This window comes from Grus americana, chromosome 7, assembly GCF_028858705.1.
Source record: "Grus americana isolate bGruAme1 chromosome 7, bGruAme1.mat, whole genome shotgun sequence".
Classification (NCBI taxonomy): Eukaryota; Metazoa; Chordata; class Aves; order Gruiformes; family Gruidae; genus Grus; species Grus americana.
The window spans coordinates 40,328,147-40,352,558 of record NC_072858.1 but is presented as its reverse complement, the minus strand read 5'-3'; the positions used below and the strand labels follow the sequence as shown (position 1 = coordinate 40,352,558).

Here is a 24,412-nt window from a genome sequence, read left to right as displayed (position 1 = left end):
TCTTCTCAGCATGCTCTTTCTAGAGCATGAGCCTCTGGAGACCCTACAGCCCACGGTCAGGCTCCTTGCTGCTGCTGTGATTGAGAAGGATTTATTATTTGTTTTTAAGCCTTTTGAAGTTGTTACTTGCATTATTTTAATTTTTTTTTTGTCCTGCCTTATGGTGGTTTTCCTTTCAACCGGACAGGGTTTGTTTCTTTGTTTTCTTTTTTTTTTTTTCTTTCTCTTTATTGATTTGTTTGAAACCGCTTCATATTTGAAGGATGCCTCCTTGCTTTTAATGTACTGTCTCATCCTGCTGTTCAGCCACACCAACTTCCTTTTGACCTGTTCTAGGTCCATGTTTGATAGATGGTATGTTTGCTATACGCTTCCAGATACCTACATGCTGCCGCTAAGATTAATTCTCCTAATCAACTGTCTTTAGCTACTCTTTAAATTCCCCTTTTTTATTTTTGAAGCACAAAACTAGTACTTTTATTTCAAACCTGTTTTCAGACCTCCAGCCGTGTTAAATCTCGATCCATCATGGTTACTGCTACAGGGAGGTTCTTCAGTGGTAATGCTTTGAAACGGGTCTTGCTTGTTGTTCAGCATCAAGTCACAAGCTTGCTTTGTTCTTGGGCCACCTAATTAGCCATCTCCTAAAATAATCATTAATTGCATCTAAAAATTTAGGCTTCACGGATAGTGTATCTAGAGTTTGTTGCACACTCATGTTGGGTGTCTTTGCTGAGGTCTCGTCAGAGCTCCTTCAGCAGATGACACTCTTGCCTGTCGGGTGGGTGGTCAGTAATCTCGTCCTAGTACTCTCCTGCCCTGCTTAGACTGGAATTTCCACCTACAGATGATCTGCGTGACTTGATAATTTGATTTGTTGACCTGATTTAAGACAAGAACTCACTTTTTCCTTAGGACAGGCTACTTGGGGTAGCCTCCATGTTTCCAGCGTCTTCTGTGGCTGCTGTTAAGTCGTCCCGGCGATGGTCATTTCATGCCTCCTATACTTCTGTCACGCTGTAGCCTTCTTGAGAGCTAGACTTTCTAGTTCTCCCATTCTCTTTCTCAGATCTGTCTTAGAAGTTTGTGGGACAGCACAAGCTCAGTGGCTTTTTTTCTTTTTTTTCATATTTCTCTGGATTTTCTTTAACTTAGCCCTTCATTTTGATGATTTTTCTTGCCTTTTGCCAGATACTGGCTTTCATTACTTGTGTAGAGTCGTTAAGCCCCAGGGGAAACTTTCTCCTTCTGCAGAGTCTCTTCCACTTGGAGCCAAAAGGACCTGCATCGCCCAAGACATTGATTTTGCTTTTGAAAGCAATATTTGCACAAGCAAAACCTTAGCAGATAAGTCAAATTAAAAGTGGGTTTGACACAGGGTGATACCAGGATGGGGTTGGTTATGTGGAGCCCCGTTTCACTGATCTCTTCCCACAGTTTCATCTGTCTGCCAGAATAAACAAGTGGAGCCAAAAAAAAACCTCGCTTTGTTTGGACACGTACTTGCTTTGTAAGGAAAAATCTGCTTCCTGCCTGTTCCCACTTTTTCAGTAGGATTTTATGTAATATTCCCCTCCTCCCTGCCTTCCCCTTACATGTCACCTTCTTTTTTTCAAAGTAAATTAGGATGAAACATGCCGGATGCAACAACTTCCACCAGCAGTGCCGGCATGGCCAGAACGCTCCAACGTTGGCCGAAAGGGTAAAAGCTTGCGGGTTTTGCGGTAACGCTTTGGGAGGTTTAGTCCGGTGACCCCGGTGCAATTAATAGGTTTCGCTGGTGATCTGTGGGCATTTTGGGAGAACCGCTGGGTTACGAGACCATAATTCACCCATCTGCTACAGCAACATCTCCAGGTCCCATCACATATGGGTCCACTTGAGGATTTGGAAGAGGCTGCAGGAAATGTTGTAGAAATGTCTCTGGGCAGCCCTTGGAGAACGGACACCCGTTCACTCGAGGTAGACCTCTGCTTCTTACAGCCATCAAACTGGCAACCATCTAGGAAGTGATTTTTTCTCCTAGAGGATGAGAGCCATTTGAAAAGAAGAAATGAGGGCAAAACAGCGCATGCTGTTGTCTGAATCCCGTGGGGCTTGAACAAATGTGCAATAAGTAGCAAACGGGGTGAGTTGGACAAATAAGTACGTGTAACATCAGCGATATATCGGTCTTTGAAAAAGATCCACGTTCTTTGAAAAAAAATCTACGAGAAGGAAAACCACAAGCAAATCTTTTTAACGTGAGCGTTGCTGCTGCCCTGGTGTGCGTTTACTTAGCCAAGCAGCACAGTCCTACGTTAAGGCTGGAGGCAAAAGGGCCGTTCGGTGTTTACGTGCTTAGATGAGCAGATTTGGGGTTCGTGGGATCTAATTAGCAGTTTGCAATTAGGTTGTGAGATTTTGTAAAGCAGAAGAGCAACGAGCAGAACTAACGGTGATTTGAGCCATTTCAAGCTGTCATTAGACTGAATTTTCCTTGAGATCACATCTCACTTTCCAAGGTTGTAACATGGCCATGGCTCTTCCCCCGTGGCTCCCAACGAGTTGCCTTAAAATAACTTTGGTGTTCTTCTGTGGCGGCACCCTTGAACCAAGTTGGGTGGCCGGGGTTTATTGACCTTACAGAGGTCAATTGGAGTTTTAGCGTGAAATGCTTTTTTTTTTTTTTTTTCCCCCTAGGTGCTTCTCGTAAGCACTGGTGTTTTCTAAAGGAAGAAAGAAGAGATCTGGAGGCATGTCCTCTGAAGTCAATCAGAAAACCCTCCATGCTTTATCTTCCAAATATATTTTCTTGTCTACAGATCCAAGCTGTTAAATTCAGAACTAATGAGGAGAATAGAAGGAAGTTTGTGGATTGTCTCCTTCCTTACCGTGATACCTTTCTTCCCTTCTAATTACTCAAGGGCAGTTAGCATCAGGGAAAGACACGTGCGCAACCAGCCGTGGGAGGTTTATTTTTCACTGACTTTGTATTACTTTAAAAATGAGGGTTTGAGTGCTACGATAGAATCGGGTATTGCAGAATATACCCAAACTGTAGCTGATTTAGCTGGTGAATCTGGGGATTTAAACCCGCATTTTATCTCAATAGTGACCCATGATTTATGAAGGTAAAAAAAAAAAAAAAAAAATAATAATAAAAAAAAAAGAATTAATATGCTTTAGGCAAAAAGTCCCTGGCAGTTCTTCAATGAACTGCGTTTGACTCGAGCCCCGTCACCCTGCAGTGGGATGGTAGATGTTGTGTTGCAACCCACCAACGTAAATCTAATCATTTAATCCAAGAGGTTGCTTATTCACACCAGCATTAGCACGTGGGAGGGGAAACGTGCCAAGAAGGCCTCAAAGGGAGGCCTTTACCGCAGGGTGCTGCCATAGCAAAGATACAAAAGCCAAGCGAAGCGCGTTGGGCTCTCGGTTTATTCCCACCAGCCAGGCAGAAGAGCTTTCTCTTTGCGATGTGGCGTGCCTTGGAGCACGATAAATGTTTCTTTGCAATTCGATCCTTACCCGGCACTTCCGTTGTAATGAGCACAGCTATAGGGAAAAAGGAAAAAAAAAAAAAAAAAGAAAAAAAAGAACAAAAACCCAACAGCTTTCTTGGAATTAGCGTTGGGTTGGCCAGGACATGAAGCTCAGTGGACTACAGTGAGCTAACGCATGTAATAGGTACCTTTTATCTCGTGGGTGTAATATTTCAACTGAGTATCCTTTAAAAACTCGCAGTAAAACTCAGACACGCGCGTACCGCGTAGCTGCTGGCATCGAAACGTGGTGATAGTGGGGTGTGTGCAGAGGGAGGGTAGTAAATCAGTATTTCTTCCAACCCAGCAACGGCGACAAAGGAAAAGGAAAGGAAAACCGATAGGGATTTTTCTAACAAAAATGTTGAATTGTCAACAAGGGAATACTTTACAGAAATACGCGATCTCAGCATGAATTTATTTGGGGAAGAAAAGGTGTTGCTAGATAACATTTTCAAATGATCTTTCATTTTATCCTTGATGTTCTTTTCATTGAAATGAAAGATGTCAGACTGCAGTGTTTGAGGTGCCGTAAAAATCGTTTGCTTTCCTTAGATTTCCGTTTCGTGTGGAATTTCAGGTTGTGTTGCCGCTTGTCTTGGAGTCGGCAAGTTATTCCCGTTTTATTTTTCCGCTGTCACCAGTGAGTCCCCTTCCCAGCCAGGTTAACCCAGCATACCCTACACAACCGTGCCATCAGCAACTATTTTGGGTTCGATCCCTCGCTTCTGAGCCAAGAAGCAGACGCAATGCAACGGCACTGAGGAAGTTTCTTTGGTCTCCAGCTAGCAACATCCAGAGGTTGTTTTTTTTTTTTAAAAAAAAAAAAAGACAAAAAGGAAGAAAAAAAAAGACAAAAAGGAAGAAAAAAAAAAAGAAACAAACCCCCTCCTTAAGCAATGTCTTTTAATACTGTACAGAACAGGAAACACCACCAGAGGAAGGAATACTCCACATCCTCCCTCTGCCCCTTTTAATTAAAATTGATTAAAGTCTTGGGTTTTGTAAGTCGGTCTATCCTGTAGAGTATCTTCTTTGAACTATTTCAGGACAGTCTCGCCGTTAGGCGTATATTACAAAAGTGCAAATGTTACTTTAACCGAAGCTGAACCAGGACTTCCCGGAGCGGGACCCGGGGAGAGAAGAGAGTCCTCTTGGACGCGCCGGGCTGTTGCATTAAAAGTTGAAGGAGAAGCACGTGCATCTAGAAAATAGAATAGAAAATAGAATAGAAAAGTGCTCTGCTTCATACCTGTACGGCATTGTCACCCTCCCCGGTCAGCTGGTGGTTTATATCCCGGTTTGTTTGGTTCTTCCACCCAAATTTTGGCTTGTTTCTGGCACGTGAGCACTTGTGCTGGGGAGAGAAGGGGTTTTATCCGAGCAGATTGATTACGAGCTTACGGGAGCAGTCGTGCATTTTAAAGGGAGCGATGCATTTCCCTGCTTTACAAGAGGGAGAGGATCCCGGGCGAAAAAAGAAAAAAAAAGGGTGAAATTTGGATTTGGGGGGGGGGGGGGTCCTAATAAAGTTGCTCCCTGCACATCCTGCATTCAGACGCGGTCCCGCTGCGGTGCTCATGCTCTTGCTAGACGGGAGGCACGGAACCCGACAGGCGTAAGTTGTTTACTAAGGTATTACCCATCTCTTGGCATGTTTAGGAGTTGAACAACATTAGCTTCAAAGTTCAGACTTTTTAAAGAGCCTGGATGATGAGAAGGTCTTTCGGAGCTGTTTAAACTGACTGCAGCTGAGTGCCTTCAGTTACATTTCTCGGTGAAATTGGTCTCCGTGCAACAGCAAGTCTTCAAAGCCCCGTAATTCAAACAAATCTTCTCTTTGCTTAACTACCGAAACAACCTACGATGAGCGCAGCTTATGATAACGGCATAGTATCATGTTCAAGTTGCCGAGTTCCAATTGAAAAGTAATGTGCTTTTAAAATAGGAGTGGGGGGGGAAATGATTTCTCTGTTAGTTTTTTAACTTTATGTTTTTAATTTCAGATCTCCTTCCCCTTCCGGAGGAAGTTAGAGATGCCATAGCTTTAATGTCTGTTTTAGCCGCCACTCAAATGTTCGCTTTCTGTAAGAAAATCTAAACCAGGAGGTATGCTATTTCTCCTGATGTGAAAGTCATTAAAGGCAAGTACGCTGCGAGTTCAAGTGTTGGTGGGTCCAAAACCAATTCCCAGCCCCGACGACACGAACTTGAAAAGAAAGACAGCCTTTCTTTTCGATGCAATGGTCCCTGCAAGCTGTAGCTTTCAATTGCATCGTCGCCGCTAGCACATCGCTTTAAAAAAAAAAAAAAAATCCAAATGAAATCTCTCTTGATTTGGATTTTCAGTCGAAGGTGTAAGATGTGGAAGGAAGTGGCGGCAGCTAAATCGGGAGTTAAAGCCACTGCACTGCTGACCTCAGAAGGATGGTCGGGAAGAAGGAGACCTGAACTAAGGAAAAGCTGGGTTATTAGTTATCAGACTGTCTCCCTGTATCCATCTGTCTACAGATACACGTAGATGGATTGATACACGCCTCTCGCTTTTTCAGTCTTGCTTGCAATGAGTACAAACGGAAGAGTAGAAGATGAGTTTGATGGTCTCCTCCTTGGTCTTCCTTGGTGCAGGGCGGCAAATCCTCGTCCGCAAGGAAATCCTCTCTGACACGTGTCTGTGGGTAACACCGTAGCAGCCGTCCCTCCCAGGAGTGGCTTGGCATTAGGATAGCCAGGGTACCAGGCAGAAATTATTTATGGGCGTGCTAACACGCCGTCAGTCCGTTGTCTCTGTGAAAGCGTGGAAAACCCCGTTTGGGTTTCGGGCAATCGGATGTCACTGCTCCCTGGTTAACGTAACTCGGGGCCGGGTGGGCAACGGCAACCTTGCTGCCGATGGGAGAAATCGGTCGTCTTGTGCCGGTGCTTTTATCCAACAGCTCGGTGTCTTTGATCGGCATCTTCCTGCTTTCGCTGTCAATGGGGACGTCCTGGTACAATTTTGTGATCCTGTATTTGTGAACGAGCTAATAAATTGCGATAATGTGATGGAGCTGGAAATAAATTCACCTTTACTGTAATGTTATGCATTGGACAGTAAAATAGGTAAAGAGCTGGTCTTTTTCTTGCTATTTTTGTTGTTACTGAGGCCAGCGTTTATCCGAAAAGGACATTTGAAAGTAAAAAGGTGCATTTGTGCATCGTGAGAGAGACAGACATCTGGTACCCAGAGGAAGAAATGCAAACCGTAGGCATTTCCCATACAGAGGGGCAGTATTCAGGAAAAGCTTATTCTCTGCTATCACTGCCTGCTCTCCCTGACTCATTTTGGGGCAAGCATCTCCCTTTCAGCCAGTGCAATTCCATGGAGACCAGAGAGTGCTCTTCACCTTGCAGGATCAGACTCTTAGAGAGGTCTGATGAGCATGTTATGGTCTTCCCCAACAGGGTTTTGGGTTCATACCCTTGGGGTGGATTTGTTGCTGCAGTGGTTTGTCAAGGGACATCTCCCCCCCGCAAAGCGTACTGACCCAAACGGCTTGATATCTGCAGGGAATGCTGGATAAGACGGGGTTTGCACGTGGGGTGGGACCTCTGAGAGGATGAGTGGCAACTCACCGTAAAGAAATACAGATTTGCTCTCAATGCCTCTCAAGAATTTGCTTTCAGGCATTCCCAGGCTCTGGATCTTGCTGGTTGTGTAAAATACGCTGTCGCTGTGCCATGCTTCTGTCTGTTGCCTGAATGTGGCTAGATCTTCTGAGCCCCACTCAAACAGGGCGTAGTTGAAGGTAAGGATCTCCTGTGGGCATGACACGAGGTGCTTTTTATTTCGCTTTCACCCATATGACCATTCATAGATTTTTCCCTTTGTCCAAAATCACTCAGAAATACGTGAACCTGAGCTTCTCAGAGTCATTTGAGCAGGCGGGGAAGGGAAGGCATGGGAGTCCTACCACCATTTGCTGCATCTGCTCTTCCTTACATCGCTTTCAGATAACGAAGCCGCCTCGTTACATGAATTCGATCCATGCCCTCTGCCGGTTTTCATTCATGTTTGGAATTGCATCTCTCTTAAGAGCATGAATCCAATCCAGAAAACCTGCCGTGACTTCAGGGTACCAGGCAGGCAAACGGCAGCCGGGTGCCGTGAGTAGACGTAGACCCAGGTGGGTTGTTTTGGTAGGGCTACAATACCTTGGGTTCAGGTGTATAGAAAAAAATAGTCACAACATGGAAGATTTGAGGTAGTTTTTACTTTCATTTCTCACAAACTAGTTTTTTTTTTAAAGTGCAGCATCAGTTGAAGCGGCATCCTAAAAAAAAGAAATTAGTTCTCTCTTAAGAATCATGAGGAGACGGACTGAGATAAATCTCTTATTTAGTGGACGCAGAAATAGAGTTTCCTTTGGCGATGTATTTTTTTTCTCCCCACCTGTGGCTCTTCGGCTCATTGCACGCGTGTCTTCTTGCAGGCTGGGCTTGGTCATCGCCATCCAAGCATTGCAACTCAGTTATCCTAGTCTGTGCAGAGATTGAATATTTCTGTCTGCAGAAGTCCTGTGCTTCTATGATGGGTGATACAGTGACCGCGCCAGCCAACAAAACTGAATATAAGGACGACAAAATAGCTGTTAAACAAGCAGGTGTCCGTCACTGAGGAAGGCTCCGAAATTCTGGTTTTATCCACCCAAAATGGTTACGTTTGCTCTCATCAGGGAGTTGGTGGTTGGTTCCCATTTGGTTGCGATTTACGTCTAGTTGGCAGCGCGCAGGTGGAAAGAAGCCAAGTTTTCTATCAAGATAACAGTTTGGTAACAGATGTCTAATGTTTCCCAACACATTTAGCTCATGTGATAGGAATCGTGAGCTAGCTTAGCAAAGCTGAGCAGTTGGGTAATTGCAAACCTTTTGCTCCTTGCATTTTCTCATTTATCCTTTTTAGCTGTCTAGGCAAGGTGATTCTCTTTTTTTTTTTTTTTTTTTTTTTTTTTTTTTGTATTCATAGTTTTGGGAGGAAAAGCTTGAAATGTGTTTTGGAGTAATCATTGTCCTAGGAAGCAATCACTCGTTTAAATGGTTGGAAACCTCCAGCAGTGCAATAAGCCGCACGTTTTCCTCTCCCATTGTGCGTAACAGGCGTTGCCCAAGCGCTTGGGCTGCGTGTGGCTCCTGCGCTGCTGTTTCCAAGTAACAGGACGTGTGGACGATGGTATTTTTTCCTGAGCCCCCCCAAGAAGTCTAGATTCTTGCATGCGATACCTGTCTGTGCCAAAGAGGAGACTGAATCTGGGCGTTTTAACGAGCGACTCCTGAAGAGTCTGTGTTTTATTTGGAACGAGAGAAAGAAACGGTGGTCCCAAGCCCCAACCCCTCCACAGGAAGGCACCGATACTCATTAGGGCAAGATCGTTACAGAAAACTGGTCGTTTGAGCGAGATTTCAGTAGGTACCTCTGCCATTCGGATTTGCAAGAAGCCTCGGAGAAGAGCTTGGGAGATTCCGCAAGGATGCTCATGTTCGTCCTGGATCTGAGCTTTTCCTCCTCCGTCGTGTTTTCTGACATCCCCGCTGGAGAAGACACCTCTCCTCTTAGCTGCAGGAGTGGACCGTAAGCTCTGGTGGGGTGGGTTTGGTAGGGTAGGTGATAAATAATAAGCTAAAAAGTCCCATCAAGAGTGCACACCTGGCCTCCCACAAGCTCTTGTGAAAATCTCAGCATGAATTTTAAAAGCTTTTTATTAAAGAACAGACTTTTTGTTGTTTCCCCCTGTTTGGATGACACGTTCTCCGGCATCTTTTCTTTTTTGTGCACTTCCAGCTGTGATTTTTCCAGGCGTTTTGGTTTGCGATAGCTGGGGCAAGAAGCACAATTACCCAAATATCCAGAGCAGGATTCTGTCTCAATTATGTCTAACTCGGAGTCAGAAAACCCCAGAAACCTCAGCATGGAAAATTTGAGCCTTGCATCTGCGTAGCTCCAGAACGTCGCTGAACGCGGATGTGACGCTGCTCAGCGTTCGTGCCTCCGAGCTTGCCCGAGATGTCTTCCCAATACTCCTCTAGTAATTTAGGAACATAAATTACCAACTCTTCCAGAGCACGAAAAAACCCCATCCATTTTCTTGTTTGGAAAGTCTCAGAGCACCATCGTTCGGCCGCATATTTAGAATTGAACCACCTTTCTCGTTAGACTGGATGGGAAGAGGCTGTGGCACCTGCAAAGTGGTACCCGGAAGAAATAATGCCCTGACCTGGCGCACATCCGTTTTTCCCACAGAGTGCCGAGTTATTTCCATGTCAGCTTGCACAAGTTTGGTCAAATTGTCTCTACCATTCGTCCCATCTCTGTCGTGTTCCCAGGGGATATCCCAAGCGTCCTCCCCCCGTATCTGAGCAGATTTCTTCAACCTGGTCCAGAACCGAATGTTTAAATTTTATTAAACTTCTTCCGTACTTCTTTGCACTGCCCTCCCAATGCCTCGAAAGGGTCCTTTTTCTTTTGAAGGTGATAAAACCCAGACACGCCATACATATTGCACTATAATTCTGTAGAGCAAGGAGCGCCCGCTGCATAAACCTTGGGAGTTTCTGTTTTGGGAGCAGCATGCCCAAATTAAGGAAGTTGACGGATAAAAGATTCGTTCGTATTCTAAATTTCAGGATGAGGATTATACCCCGATTTCTGATTTAGGAGATGGTTTGGGAATATTTGCATTTGGGTATTTTTATTTAAGTGAAGAGATTTATTCTTAAGCTTTGCAGGGCCTAAGTGCGTAACTCCTGTTAGTTTATAGGATTTTGATTTGAAAGTGGACTTTGACCTTTGTAGCTGGGGATAAAACAGAATTCAGATGTGACCGTTGCTACAAAGCACGCGAAGGGCTAGCTTGCTCGATTTTACACACGGTTTTGGTTTCACTGTATGTCTTTTTGGAATTTCTTTGGTTTATTTGGATCCCCGTTGCACAGCGTTTAGAAAACCACATCCAGTCTGGTTTATGTATGTGCTTCATTGCACTGGCACGTACTAACTACGCATAAGCAGTCTGTCAGAATAAGCCAAGAGATTTCCAAAAGCAATCACAATAATGCTGCAAGTACATTTTTTAAGGAAAATAATAAATGAACACCTTTTTTTTTTTTTTTTTTTTTTTAACTTTAAAAGCCTTGAGCAGAGCTTTCGGCTTCTGCTCCTCGGCACGTAAAACGATGAAGAAGTTGGGAGTGGAGAGGAAGATCCCATCTCCCATCGAACCAAGGGATTTTGGGGAGAATTGGTGGAATTTGCAGGGACTGGGACTACGGTCGTGCTCGCCTTGCCAGCACTGCCCCACGTCATACCTTTTTTTTTTTTCCTTCTCACATCGCATGACGTGAACTATACGTCATTTTTGTCGGACTTGACCGTCTTTCAGGATAAGAGGTATTGTAGGGAAAAAAAACATTTCCCCTCTCTGTCCTGTACGTTTTTGGAGACCCTAACCCTTCTGACGCGCTGCCGTTTGGCATCTCTCATCCGCTGCTTGCTCAGCATGGAGAAGTCCTCAGTAGGTGCCCAGAAGAGAAGACAGGGTAGCTGGTCCCAAGCCTCAGGCAAAGGTAACGCAGCGCTTCTGACTCTTGAAGGGAAATTTTCCACGCTGGGATTTCATCTTCCCAGCAATGACAAATCATTAAGGGTGTTTAACCGATCTGTACGTACGTCATGAAAATCAGACCCATCTCATTTCTCTGTCACCCCTAAAGTGACGTGGCTGCCGTGATTTAGAAGGGAACGCATAAACCCGTCTTGCCTTTAGCAGAGGTTTTTCAGTGACAGGATTAGCGCGTCCCTCATGATGAGACTAACGCGATCGATAAGCAGCTGTGCCGCGCAAGGTTATCCCAAGTTCGAAGCACACTCGGTACCGATTGGTTTCCAAAATCGGATGCATCGGGCTGCTGTGGCCACAGGAGCAAGGTCACCGCGAGGATCTGGTGACAGCATAAATAATAAAGTCGTTTGCCGACAGCACCTCCGAGAGAAAATTGTGCTTTATTGCATCGGATTTGGGGCTCCGTGATGTGACCTGTCTCAACAACACCTCTTTTTACTTTTCCCTTTTGACTTTAAATTTTTTTTTTCCCTCCCCCAATGTCATTGTGGTTTTAAATAGACTAAAGAAGGTGGTTTGAAGGGAATAAGTCAGTAAATCAATTCCATCCCATTACTGAATTAGCTCAGAGACAGGCATGTCGGCTAAGGTACGTTAAAAAGATAGGCAGACACATATATATAGATATATATATATATATTTGTGGCTCACGCTATCATGTTTTATCTTTACGCTAGCGTTACCATGCACGAATGAAGCATCCAGGTGAAATAGCGCATTATGGTCTATCTGTTCGTTGCAAGATGTTACGGCTAAAATTAAGTACTGAAAACCAAGCCAGGTCCCCCTGTACACCCTCCATGCCTCTCTCCATAATCCCCTCAACGCTCTTTTCCCATACAAGTCTGTGTCACCAGCGGCCAAAGGTTGCGCACGCACGGGGACTTCTCCGGCAGCTGAATGTCAAACTTTATTGAGTGGGTGGATCCTGTTCATCCATTTCCCCTCCGAGCCTTTCTAAAAATACCATCAACCTTGACAAGGAGCTATTTTAGAGGAATCATATTCATGAGGATAGTCATGGGAAGCTTATTTTGGCAGGCTTGCATGTGTTCGATTTGCATGCTTCCTTAGTCAAGGGCTTGGTGAACTTGCGTCGCGAGCCAGTTGGACACGGGCTTAAGAGAGAGCATCTGGATTTTGGGACCTCCTGGGTTGGGACCTCTATTCCAAGTGAGTTTATAGGAGGAAAAGAAGTGAAGATATTCTTCTAGGAATGTTGCTGTGTGACTGAAGTCATTCATTTCAGGCATTTGCACACCAGCCCGCAGCTTATCGGATCTGATTTCATAAAACCTGGCTGTGATTTCTCTCCAGGGACCTTAATGATCTTGCCACTCTCAATAAACATTTATAGAAACTACTGCCAGCCTGTGGATAAGAGAAACTCCTATGAGAGACTTTATCTTCCAAAAAATACTTTAAGACACCAAAAAAAACCCAAAACCACCCCCGAGAAGATCAATAGGCAATGTCAAAATGTAGCATTCGCTGGGTAGCTGGAGCTGAATTGCAGTACCAGACATTGGCATGGTAGGCATGCAGTAGGTACGTTTGCTTTTCTCACTTGGAAAACCGTGCACATCGGAGCGATGCTATCATTGGGACCAGCAAAACAATGAGTGGGAATAAAAGCAAACTGTAAGAGATAAGATGGAAGTTAAGCAGGTAAAGGCTGTTCCACGCTCATGCCATTCGGGTACGGTATTGCGCAGTACTCATGTTTGCACCTCTAAGAAATTTCCATTTTTTCGCATAAAAAAATCCAGATACGAAGCCGAAGCTGCCTTCTTCGCCAACCTGAAACTGTCTGATTTCAACATCATTGACACCCTTGGAGTCGGAGGGTTTGGACGAGTTGAGCTGGTAGGTAACCTTTTCTTCTTTGAAGTTTGCGTGATGTCCTAGCATAAGTACTGTGTTAAGAGTCTTTCAATTTTTCTTTGTTATTACACCCGAATAACCGGAAGAAAAAAAGTCATGCGATGGGATTATATATTTTCTAATGGGTGAAGAAAGCTGAATGACATTTCCCGGTAAATCAAAATGTAAAAACAAATGCTTTGCAGTAACCAAGAAGAATTTATGTACTGGCTTGAGAGAGGCGACGCATCTTCTCTCTCCAAGTGGTCCTGTGTTTATGGCACTGATTGCCTTTTAAAAACAACCTGAAGAGTTGTGCAGCTGTCAAGTGCTAAGATTGAAAGAGCAACTTAAAAATCTTGCTTAGCCAAAACCGGAGTAACGGTACGATGTCTCTTGTAAGCAGTTTCTAATTCAGGTCAAGACATAAATCTCCTTGGTTATCGCAAGAGCTGTAGATTCAACGTCTGAGCTATGGCAGCGCTTCACAGAAAATTACGGGTTTTTTTTGCAGAATTTTAGAGAAAGGGAAAAATCTGAGCTTGTTGTTTTGCTCTGCTTGGATTTAGAGCTCTTCGGTCTTTTTTTAAAACAAAGCCTGAGCGGGAGGAGACTGAAACAGCAGCCGTTGCGTGACCCGTTTGTAATATCACAAAAATACAAAAATTTATAATGGAAAGAGGGAGCTTAGCTTACATCACAGTGCTGACCATGGAGGAGCTTCTGATACCGGACACCGGTACAGTATGTCAGGAACTCCTGTGAGTCAGGGGCAGAAAAGCGAACAGAGTCACTGCCGCCATCACGAAACCTTGGGGAAATCCCCGCTCCATAACCCTGTGGGAGCCCGACGCGCCCGTAGTGCCGGGAACTGGAAAACCAGCAAAAGAAAGCGTTTCAGGGTTTTATTTGTGGTGTAGCGCGTAAATTCTGTGTTAAAAGCGTGACTCGCTCTTCCATGTGATTTATTTCTGACTTTTCCTGTTCGGATGTGTGTAAAATTGTGTGGAGGAGAGCACGTCCGTGAGCATGCTGGTTCCTTCCCGGGGTTTGGGGGGAGTATTTATTTATTTATTTGTTTATGTGAGACTAGCGACTGTTGTTTTGGAAGACAGTCACAAGAGCTCACGTGTAGCCTGGGAAGGCTGTCGTTGCCCTGCTCCTTCTATAGTCATCTGCTGTGGAGGATGCTTTAGAGTTTAATTTGGGTTGCGCTCAACCTCCCTTTTGAAGGCCCTTCCCTCTCTGGTGACAACAGCATAAAGCCCAGGAGATTTGTCTCCTAAATTAACACCGCCGCTGGCTTTGCTACCTGAGGTGCCATGTAGTGAGGGACCAAACAGTTTGGGGCTTGTTTTGAGTCTTGTGAAGGAGCTTTTGAGGTTTGTTTTCATTTTTAAGGCTTTTTTTTGATGCATGCTGTCAAGCTTTGAAAACCTGAGGGTGTTCCTGGGAAGGTGCATGAGTTTGTCTTCATGAGGGGTTGCTTATGGGACCCCCAAACTGCACAGATACGAAGGGGAATTGGGTGGTTACTGATGGCCGCAGGGCAGTCCTCTACCTCTAGCTGCTCGCAAAGTTAATTTGGAAGCTTTGAGATGTTGACATCTTGAAATCTTGAACTCTTCTCGATGCGCGGTGCTTGGCCAGGTATGAGGAAGAGCAGGAGTGGACATACTCTGTCACTTCAACATCTCAGATCAGTCAGATACAGATACGTAGTTCTTAGGAGATGTCCAAATCTCAGAAGGCCCCAAGAAGCCCTGGTGCCGCTGACACAGCCTGCAGAAGGCTGCCGATGAAAGAATGTTTCCATCACCTCGTGGGGGTTTTCTTCAGGGGTGGCTGCCCCTCTCTGGAACAGGAAAATGCTGGTTAAGGTCATTTTCCGTAGTTCTTAATGAATACTGAATTGCACACAAAAGAATGTAAGATATTTAAAAGTTTAGCTTAACACTCTAGATTTTATTATTTTTCTTTACCACCGAGGGAAATGTTGTTACTAAAACAAGAAAATATTCTTTTTGTGCAAGCTGAGCCTAGAAGTGCTACCTCTTGCTTCTGTCTTCTATCTTCTCCATGAAAAATATATTTTATGGTTTAAGGTTAAAAACATGAACCGATGCAAAATGCGTGGGAGGAATTGACTCTTCTATTGCCTGCGTGTGTTACGGTAGCCTGGAATTTGTGTGTTCAGTTTTGTGTTTTCCAAGAGTAAAATTGCTCAAATAAAGAAAATACATTGCAAGGAAGAGGATTTTTATAGCTTAACCTCAGCCGCTGTGGGCAAGTCCCCCCCAGGGCATCTCCGTACCCTTCCAGAGGTCAACTGGTGGTGTCTGGTTGGAAACTGGAACATCTCGGGCTTAGCTTGCATCTCTTGCTGGCCAAGAAGGAGTAATGCTTCCATCAGCCTGTGTTTTAATTTCCAGCTGTGGTCATCCCTTCAATGCATACGTACCCAAGTATATGGCTTTGAGGCGAGCCAGTCCGATACTTAAATAATTTTCAATCCTGTGGAGATTACACATGGAAATACCTTTTTGTCCTGGTTTTCTAGGTAGTTGTTGTTTGGGTTTTTTGTACGTCAAGAGACATTTCCGACAGATTTGCATTGGTGGTGTTACGTAGTTTGCTCAGTTTTTTGGTGGCTAGCTGATGCTTCTCGCAGCGTGTCTTGTCCTTATGGATGCTGTTGTCCGTCCCCAACTGGACTATGTCATCAGCTTTTATCCAGGCTTCTCTCGAGGAGAGAAACCAGCTGGGCAGTGGCTGTGCTACTTCAGACAGGGACCAGCTCTGCCACTGCAACAAGAGCAAATAAAGGCTTTTGTTCTCTTACAGTAGGACCTGTGTGATCCTCAAAGTCTGAAAAGCAAACCAGGCGGGTTGGAGAGACCACAGTCAGGCCAGGGCCGGCCGTGCCACATTCCTAGGACAACCCTCCCGCATTTCGGAGGGTTGCCAAGTAGATGCAAGCTGCTCCGGGACACGTCTCTCCCAGCTGGTGGACACCTCCCTTAGCAGGGCAGAAAGAAAACAGTAAGAGTGGACTTCGTGGTTTTTAATAGCACGGATTAACAGGTGCATCCGCTATTTTTTGCAACTCAGCTTCTCAGCAGTGTGTCAGTTGAGCATCTTCTGTGCTGGGATCCAGGTGCCTCCATAATCCGTTGGGACAGGGAATGAGTACGTCATCTCAGGTTCATGTCCCACTAAGCTCTGCTTTGCAGAGGACAGGGATGTAGGTCAGGTGTCCTCAGCCTTCATAAATCATCTCTCCTGACCTTTATTGCTCTTGTCTTTGTTCTTTAATTTCCTTGTAATTTAAGTCCTGTTAATCATCTGCCCCAGGTCAGTTATTTTGGATTTAAATCAAGATTATTTTAGACAGCGCTGAAATAAATGTGTCGGAGTTTCTGAACATACGGGGTTAGAGTCATGATTGCTGTGAAATCAGTTCGTGTAGGTGACGGCTGAGCACAGGTAGCCCGAAAATCAGGTCCACGCCTGAGCAAATGCCTTTTTGTTATATTGATTTACACTTCCAACAATCACTCAGAGATGGAGGAAGGAGGCGATTTTAAATCACTCCTGTTGTTATAAAATTGCAAAAATAATGTATTTTCTCCACAGCCCATCACAAGGTTGGTCGAGACTTGGTTTCAGCTACATCTTTGTTCAGTTCTCAGGACAGAGAACGCCGGCAAAAACCTATAGACTTACCCACTGCCCCTGCACGTACGCGAGCTCGGGGGGGAGCTGTGCCTTCTGCACTCCTGCGGGTAGCATGTGGCTTGGGACATCCTGAAGGCAGCAGGCAATAGCCAGATGAAGGACAGTCTCTACTTTTAGCCCTGACTCAACAAAACGTTTAATCGTATGTTTTAACGTTCAGCAGTTTTGCGGAAGTCGGTGGCACTTAGAGCACATATTTCAACCATATGGTCATTAAACCTCGGGCTGGGAAGGGACCTCGAGAGATCATCATCCAGGCAGAGCCAAATACACCCAGCAACTTCTGACCAGTTTTCCCTAATTTGTCATTGAAGTCTTCAAGGAAGGAGATTCCCAGGAAGGTTTTTCCGAATATTTAACATCTCCTTGCTGTAATTTGTGGTAGGCTTGAAGTACAACTACATACAGCCCTTGAGGTTGGGTTGTATGTATTTGAAGACCGTTATCACGTGAACCTGAAGAACTCTTCTCTTTAAAAGAGTAAATGTGCTTCTTTTGAGCTTCACATCTAATTCTTGCTTTCTGGGCCCGTGATCATTCTTGTTCCTCAGTCTCCAGCTGGCTCTCACCTCTTTGGAGCGATGCCCAAACCGGGCACGTTAGTCCAACCTGGACCTTCCTCTGCTCAGGCAGAGCCGGACGACAAGGGGCAGCACTTTGCCGCTCGCCACGAAACGGTGTCCCTTTTATTTCGAGTTGTTGCTTCAATTTATAAAAATCAGTTTGAATTCCCTTGCCCTTCACAAAAGCGCTCCCAACCCTACCTGGCTTGATTTTAATAGGTGTAAAGTTAATAACATTCTCCTTATTTCATAATCCAAGCCATTAATGAAAGTGTTTCATGGTGCCATGTACTAGACGGACACCCCCCCCCTTGAAGTCTTCTTGGCTTGATGGTGGCCACTAAAAGCTGAACTCCTTTACAATATGGAGATTAATAAAGATATACACATAAAAACTAAGCCTTAGTTTCAGCCACATTTTACTGGGACTATACGAGACCTTCTTAAAACGGACAGTATGGTATTTTTCATTTTTATTCATGTTTTAAGAGAAATCTGGCCGCAGATTATGAAGTGCAATCAAATTTATTATAGCCTCTAGCCTGTTTGGTAAACAAAACTATTAGTGAATTAATTAGATGGCGAGGAAAAAACCACCATAATTGTCTTCCAATTGACTGACAGATGCGTAATTCAGATATTTATTAGTGGAAATTTCCAATTGCATAGCTATCCTTTTGTTCCAGCTATTAGGAAGCTTTTTATTAGAAAGATCAATCTTCTCTTTGAAATCTCTTCATTTTTAATTCTGAGGAAATCCTTTGGCCTCCTTCCTTTTGAAAGAATGGGTATTTTGGGTGCTATCCAGGTGAGGCAATTGAGATGTGAGGGATTTGGACATCAGGTACCTGAATAAATCCTACGTTCCTCTGACAACAAAACTACTCCTATGGAGCTGAGCAAAATGCTGGTTATAGACATTTGGCCCTTTTTTTTTTTTTTCCCCTTCCTTTCTTAATTATATGCAGGATGCTTAATTTTAATGATACCATCAGATGGGGCTGGACCACTGCAGAGCTTTTTTTTTTTTTTGTATTTTTCCTTTGGTTTTTAATTCCTAATAGAATTAAATACATCCTTTGTTAGAACGAAGCGTATTCTCAGGGCTTGTCCGTTGATGGAAAGGACGTCGTCAAGGTTTGGAAAGAACAGATGCCGTTTGTAGCCCGTCAAATATAATCAGAGGCCAGATCAGGATATGAGCTGTCGAGCCGGAGGCTTGAGCTCTGGTTGGAGGCAGGAATAAGGCGTAGAAGTAGGTGCTACGTTGCGGACAAAGCCAAACTCAGGATCACGTGTGGGGTTTGGAGAGTATAGGTCCATCTGATATTTTCAAGAAACCACCGGAGTGAGTTTTTCCATTTGGTTTCGCATATTTTAGCTATATAACCCTTCTTCTACTATTCACTTTTTACCGGCATGATTTTATGCATGGAATAGTTTACATTCCTCACTGCTTTTTAGCCTTTTCCTTCTAGACGTTTTTGAAAAACAATATTTACCTCTGGGCTTTCCAGAAAGACACAACCTTCAATATATTTCCCAGTGCCCTTGCTTATAAAAAACTTAGTTGTGCATGTTGTCAAGCCTCGAATACCAATTTTCAGTACAGGGATGAGAACATAGAATTACAGGGGTTTGGCACAGTTGAGTATTTGATTAAGCAACTTTGTTAAATAGCTGAGGTTTTCTAAGGACTGTGCATTTTTTAGTGGATGCTTAGGTGTGTACTCATGGAGTGTAATTTTGCAATTTATATTCCTGTAGAGTCCCGCAGCACTCAGATGGTGATACGATATTTGGTGTTTTCCCAACCAATCTAGGCGTTTTCAAAGAAAATAAGGTTATTGTCATGGACGGTTTCCACCTTGCTGCCCACCTGTAATTAGTTCTTGATTCGTCCTTCAAAATTTCAGCCTACAGTATGTCCTAAAGACTTCATTTTTATTCTGTGATTTTTCTTTCCGTCTTTTATCTTTTCCATCTTTTTTTTTTTTTTAGTCTTGTCTTATTTTCCAGTCTAACCCAGTCCAATCGCTGCGCCCGTTTGCACGCGGCGTGCAGCTAACCCAAAACTAGCGTGATGTTTTGTAGACGTGGCCCTTCGGGTCGTGGTTTAGTAGGCATGGCGGTGTTGGGTTGACAGTTGGACGTGATGATCTCAGAGGTCTCTTCCAACCTTAAAGATTCTATGATTCTATGTTGAGCACGAGGTGGAAGGGATATAGCGAGAAGCATCAGGTAGCCTGCTTATAATTTAGATATGCAAACCACAATTTCTCTGTTAGCCTTAGGTGAGGAGAGCGGCTGAATCTGGCCTTCGGGAGAGGTGCAAACTCCCTTCAAAACCCCAACGGAGAGATCCGCAGTGCTAAGCACCACAGCAGGCTTTGAGGCAGAAACACCGGCTTGCCTAATGAAAAGAAATGCTGGTGAGAGAGCAAGTCGTTAGGCGAAGAGTATTGTGATGGGGAAATCTGTTTCATCCTGGAAGAACGTAAATATATTTAGCACTAAAAGCACGCTGTACTCTTTTGCTGGGGTGGTGGCGGGGGGGAGAAGTCGCCGCTTTGTTCGTGCAGCAGTTCAGCTGTCGGGATTAGGAGAGCTCAGCTTGCAAGTGCTGCGGTCAGCAACAGCTGCTGCTATTTTTGTTGGTTCGAACGCATCTAGCGGGGAAACGGTGGAAAATAAAGGAGCTTGGACATACCCGGCAAGCAAAAGCATTTGCACTTGAGTTCCCAAGCGCTGCAGTTGAGCCGGTTATTACTTAATGCGATGGGAAGATACTCGCGTTGCGTGATAGTGCAGGTTTCTGGCTCCATTATAGCCGAATAATGCACGTGCGGCAAAACGCATGGCTAGCAAAAGCCCTTTGGAAGGGCATCTTTGTCGTTCGAGAAATATCGCTGTGCCCACACAGGGGAGTTCAACAGGAGACGTGAGCAACGAGGAAACTTGTCTGTGAGTCGTGGACGCGAGAGTTCAAGAAGAACTTCTGTCCGGCTCCTCAAAGCCCACCGTTACTGCGTGTTTAGGAAAAAGCCACGTCTCCAGAGTAAACAAAATATTTTTTACTTGCACAAACTCCTCTCCCTGTGTCTGTTCCCACTTAGCTGGGAGCCCGGCCAGCTCCCTTGAAGATCAGCAGCAAAGGCTCATGAGCGAGGTTTTTGTGAGCACGGTGTCCAGACGGCGTGAAAGTTCACGTTCAAATGCCTCCCTTATATCAGCGAGAAGAAATCTGGGGATTTTTAAGTGGCCAACACCATTCCAGTTTGTAACCTCTATGTGGCTGCCAAAATGAAGGATAAACTATAAATATAAATATGTGTTCAGCTCTGCTTTCGTGCCCTTGGGTCTGCTGGTCTTTCATGGCTTCAGGGTTCTACACAGGGTACCACAGTAGCAAATATTACCTGTAGCAGCTCCCCGGAGAAAAAAAAAACATGATTGTAGGGTTTCTCGGAAAACTCGCAGCCATGCAAGAGCCGTAACCCACAGGCACAACATCTGCGGTAAATCGGAATTCCAAATATCGGGAGAGGTTCTTTGCTGCCTTCTCCTAGAAGATCATGCAGGAATAGAAGACCAGACATGAACGAGAGAAGTGCAGTTAAAATCGCATGTCCTCAGGCGAGGTATGGCAAGGTTCAGGCACCTCGCTGAAACTAAATCTTTCTTTTGGGGAGCGTTCTACATCCTGGTAACTGTTTATTAACGTTTACGCATTCTCAAGGTCAGCTGACGTTGCATCAGTTCGGCTCTCACTGGAGTTGCACGTGAACAGCGCGCATTGCGGACTATATATAATAAACTTACATGATTTATAGTAAATAGAGACAGAAAGAGGAAGGATAAGAAACATACAGATACACCCGTTTATTCTTTTTTTCCATCGAGGCCTGGATTTTGTCTCATCAATATCCATTTTCCCAGAAAGTCTGAAGAAGCACTAAGGTGTAAAACCGTGTTTATTGGTAGGTGAATTACAGCCGTGTTAAAAATAATCACCAGGCCTCACGTGCGCTGTGTGTTTGGGAAGTCGCAGAAGTTTGTAGACCGTAAAGCAAAGCAACGCTTTTGGAGCAGTTCAACATTTTGATAGACACACGGGGAGCCCAGGAGAAGCCAGCTGAGGTCTAACGAAATAAGGACTTGGAAAAGCAGGAGAGGTCGGATCTCCTCTCTTTCTTTTGTCCTTCTCCCTCTCCTTCTCCTCTCCATCTCTCCTTCTGCTCTTCTTTTCTCTTCCTCTTCTCCCCTGCATCTTGTCCCAAGCTTGTAGCGTTCCTCTTCTACTCAACTCGTTACCAAGACATCTTCACCCCCTTCATCTTGAACTTTTCCTCACTGAAGCAGCATTAGTTTCTCAATGCCGAGAAGTTAAAGATAGTCCTGTGAATTCAACGTGTTAGCAGCAAAATGAAGCCCGTTTCCGTGCCGAGCCCTTGCGTCCTCTTCAAGAGAACTTCTGGTTGCAGGTATTTTCAGATAGCGACCCGTCTGTTTGGGTTCGCTCAGGGGTAGCTTTGTCACGATGACTCAGACTGCCAAAAAAACCACCTGGTGATGTGGGAACGGGGCATCACCGCGCTGAAGCACAGCCAAAGAGGAGATGATGAGGCGACGACACCAGGTGGACCGTGCAACCGCGAGGCATCTGGGGAGAGGGCACCTTCAGGGCTGGCGCAGAAGAAAGCTGCTTCCTGCAACTCCTGTCCTGCTCCCGTGTTGCGAGGCTTCCTTGCTTCAGAGGTCTGGAAGGGTGTCGCACATGGAGGGCGGGATTAGCTGCCTCTTCATCAGGTTGGCGGTCGCTGTGAGCTCGGGCGGTGGGAAGGGGCTAAAAGATGGCGGAGCCTGACTCTTCCCCTGTAGCCCTGGCCAGGCAGTACCTGCTGGGTGAGGATGCAGCCACGGCTCCAACTCTGAGTGTGACATCCCGTCACCGCGGTGCTTGGGCCAGCCTATTTTGCAAAATATATATGTATGTGGATTTTAATGTTTTATTTATTTTATAGAGGCATATAAATATATATGCCATATAGATGTTATATTAATTTTTTTGCATATACGTACGCAAAAATATATATATATGTAAAATACATCTATACGCAAAATAAACCCAGCCATTTCTTATTCTATTTTGCTTCTACAGTTGGCAGGTTCGGTTACAAACGGCACGTCTGCTGTTATGTTTTTATATCGCTGTTATGCAGTTCATTTCCCGGATGAGAATTCTGCAGAACGACCTAATCGAATCACTTTTACCCCTCCTCTCTCCAGTTTCGTACATCACCTCTTTAAGGTGGTGTTCGCGCTTTATTGAACTACGCTCCCTATTGCGTTTTCTTGTCTTTCGGAGCGAAAATGTATCCCTGCTCCATATTCTTCTTCTCCAGAGGTTCATTTCTACCGGAGAGGGGAAGAGCTCAGGCAGATTCACCAGGAGGGAGTTCCGACCAGGAGTAGTAACTACAGCTTTACAAGGATTCACTGGTTTGGGGATGATTGCGGTAGAAAAGACGGCGTGGGTCTGTTCTCGGTGGAGGTTAGCTGTTCAGCCTGCTTCGCCTTTTGCAATTAAGTCCGTGCGAGGTGGAGACAGAATGGCGGGCACGGACCACGCGCCAGAGCTCGGCGACGAGACGGACAGAAAACGGAAAGCTGAAACGTGCGTGTGAAGGTGGCGAGAAAGGGAAGGGGTCTACTTGGTGCTGCAAATTTTGTTTCTGCTTTTTTTTCCTGCCAGCGAGCCTTTTAGCAGCTACACAACTTGCTGTTACCATTGCATGTGGACACTTTCTGTCGCCTTGGTGTTGGCTCTTACTATCAGTGCACTGAATTTCCGGGAGAGACCGGTTCGGAGATTTTTGCGCTGGGGAAAGGGCAATGACTGGCGGAAGGTCAATGCGAGGAGAGGAGTGGAAAAAGGAGGAGGGAAGGGACCAGAAATTCTTTTAACTTGCCAAAAAAAGGTTGAGAGAGGCGGAGGTTGGTGGTTACCGTGTGTCGGTCCTCTTAGTGGCTCATCTGCTGCCGGAGAAGAGTCGATGGAAACCAAGGCTCCGGCAGGTCTCCACCGAATCAATAGTCCCGGGGCCTTTGAAATACAAGATGTTGCTTCCGAGCGAGCGAAAGCCAAGCTCCTGAGCTCTGTGGCAAGGATGGCTGACTCCTCTGCAATCCGCCTGCCATGGAAAACTACGCGCTTTTCCCTTTTCTGAAGCATTTAGGAGATTTTTGTGGTGGGTTTCTTTGGGAGGCCGAGCCTCCTACGCGACATACCCCGCTCCTTCTGAGCCGAGTCAAAATCCTTGTGGCTTTTGTGGCTCCCAGCGCTATTTTTCTCGTTATAACTGGAGAACAGGGTGTTCTCAGCAGCCCGTTCTCATCTTCTCAACATTAATCCTTTTTTTTTTTTTTTTTTTAATAAATAAAAAGTCCAAGTGACTCCTGGATGTTTTCTTTTCTGCTTTTGAAATGAGATCGGGATTAGACACGGGTTTGGTTTTTGTTTTTTTTTCTATTAACTGTCATCAGCTTAATATTATAAATTACTGTTTGTAAGAATAATAGAAATGACCTGGAGCTCCCCAGCTTTACGTCGTTAAAAAATAGTTACAGCATTTGGCAGAAACACCAAAGCAAGGGGAGGACCCGGGCACCTTGAAGAAGGAGGAGAAGTTTGCAGGATCCATTTTCCAGGTGGACACACAGGTGATCCAAACTGTAGGCCTTAGCTTTTCATACCTCGGCGGCTCGTTTTGGTGCATCACCGCGTTTCACGCAAATTAATCCCCCCCCCACCCCGCCCCGCGCTCTCAAACTCTCGCGAGTCGTCTGCGTTACGAAGCACGACGGGAGTGGGACTGGGAAATGGATCTAACTGCTCCTGTGGCGTTAGGTCAAAGTCTTGCATTAGCTAATCGCAGCTTGATCTGTATTTCAGCGTTTGTGGCAGCGGTAGCGTTATCAAACACCGAATCAAACCACCGCCGCCTCCTTCCTCCTCGTAATTTCCTTTCCCGTGCTTAGGATGAAGCTGTGCGAGTTCGTAGAG

General features: G+C 45.1%; 1 protein-coding gene across 4 annotated transcripts in view; it reads left to right on the top strand.

Moving 5' to 3' along the window:
* PRKG1 (protein kinase cGMP-dependent 1) overlaps window positions 1–24,412 on the top strand; it is a 494,892-nt gene that overhangs the window by 448,629 nt on the left and 21,851 nt on the right. For 3 of the 4 annotated variants that reach the window (XM_054832400.1, XM_054832399.1, XM_054832401.1), the window contains one exon: window positions 12,952–13,048. In XM_054832400.1, the coding sequence (XP_054688375.1) occupies window positions 12,952–13,048 (97 nt within the window). Of the gene's footprint in view, window positions 1–12,951; window positions 13,049–13,194; window positions 13,219–24,412 lie in introns of those variants that run through there. The other variant, XM_054832402.1, reaches the window with a different exon arrangement.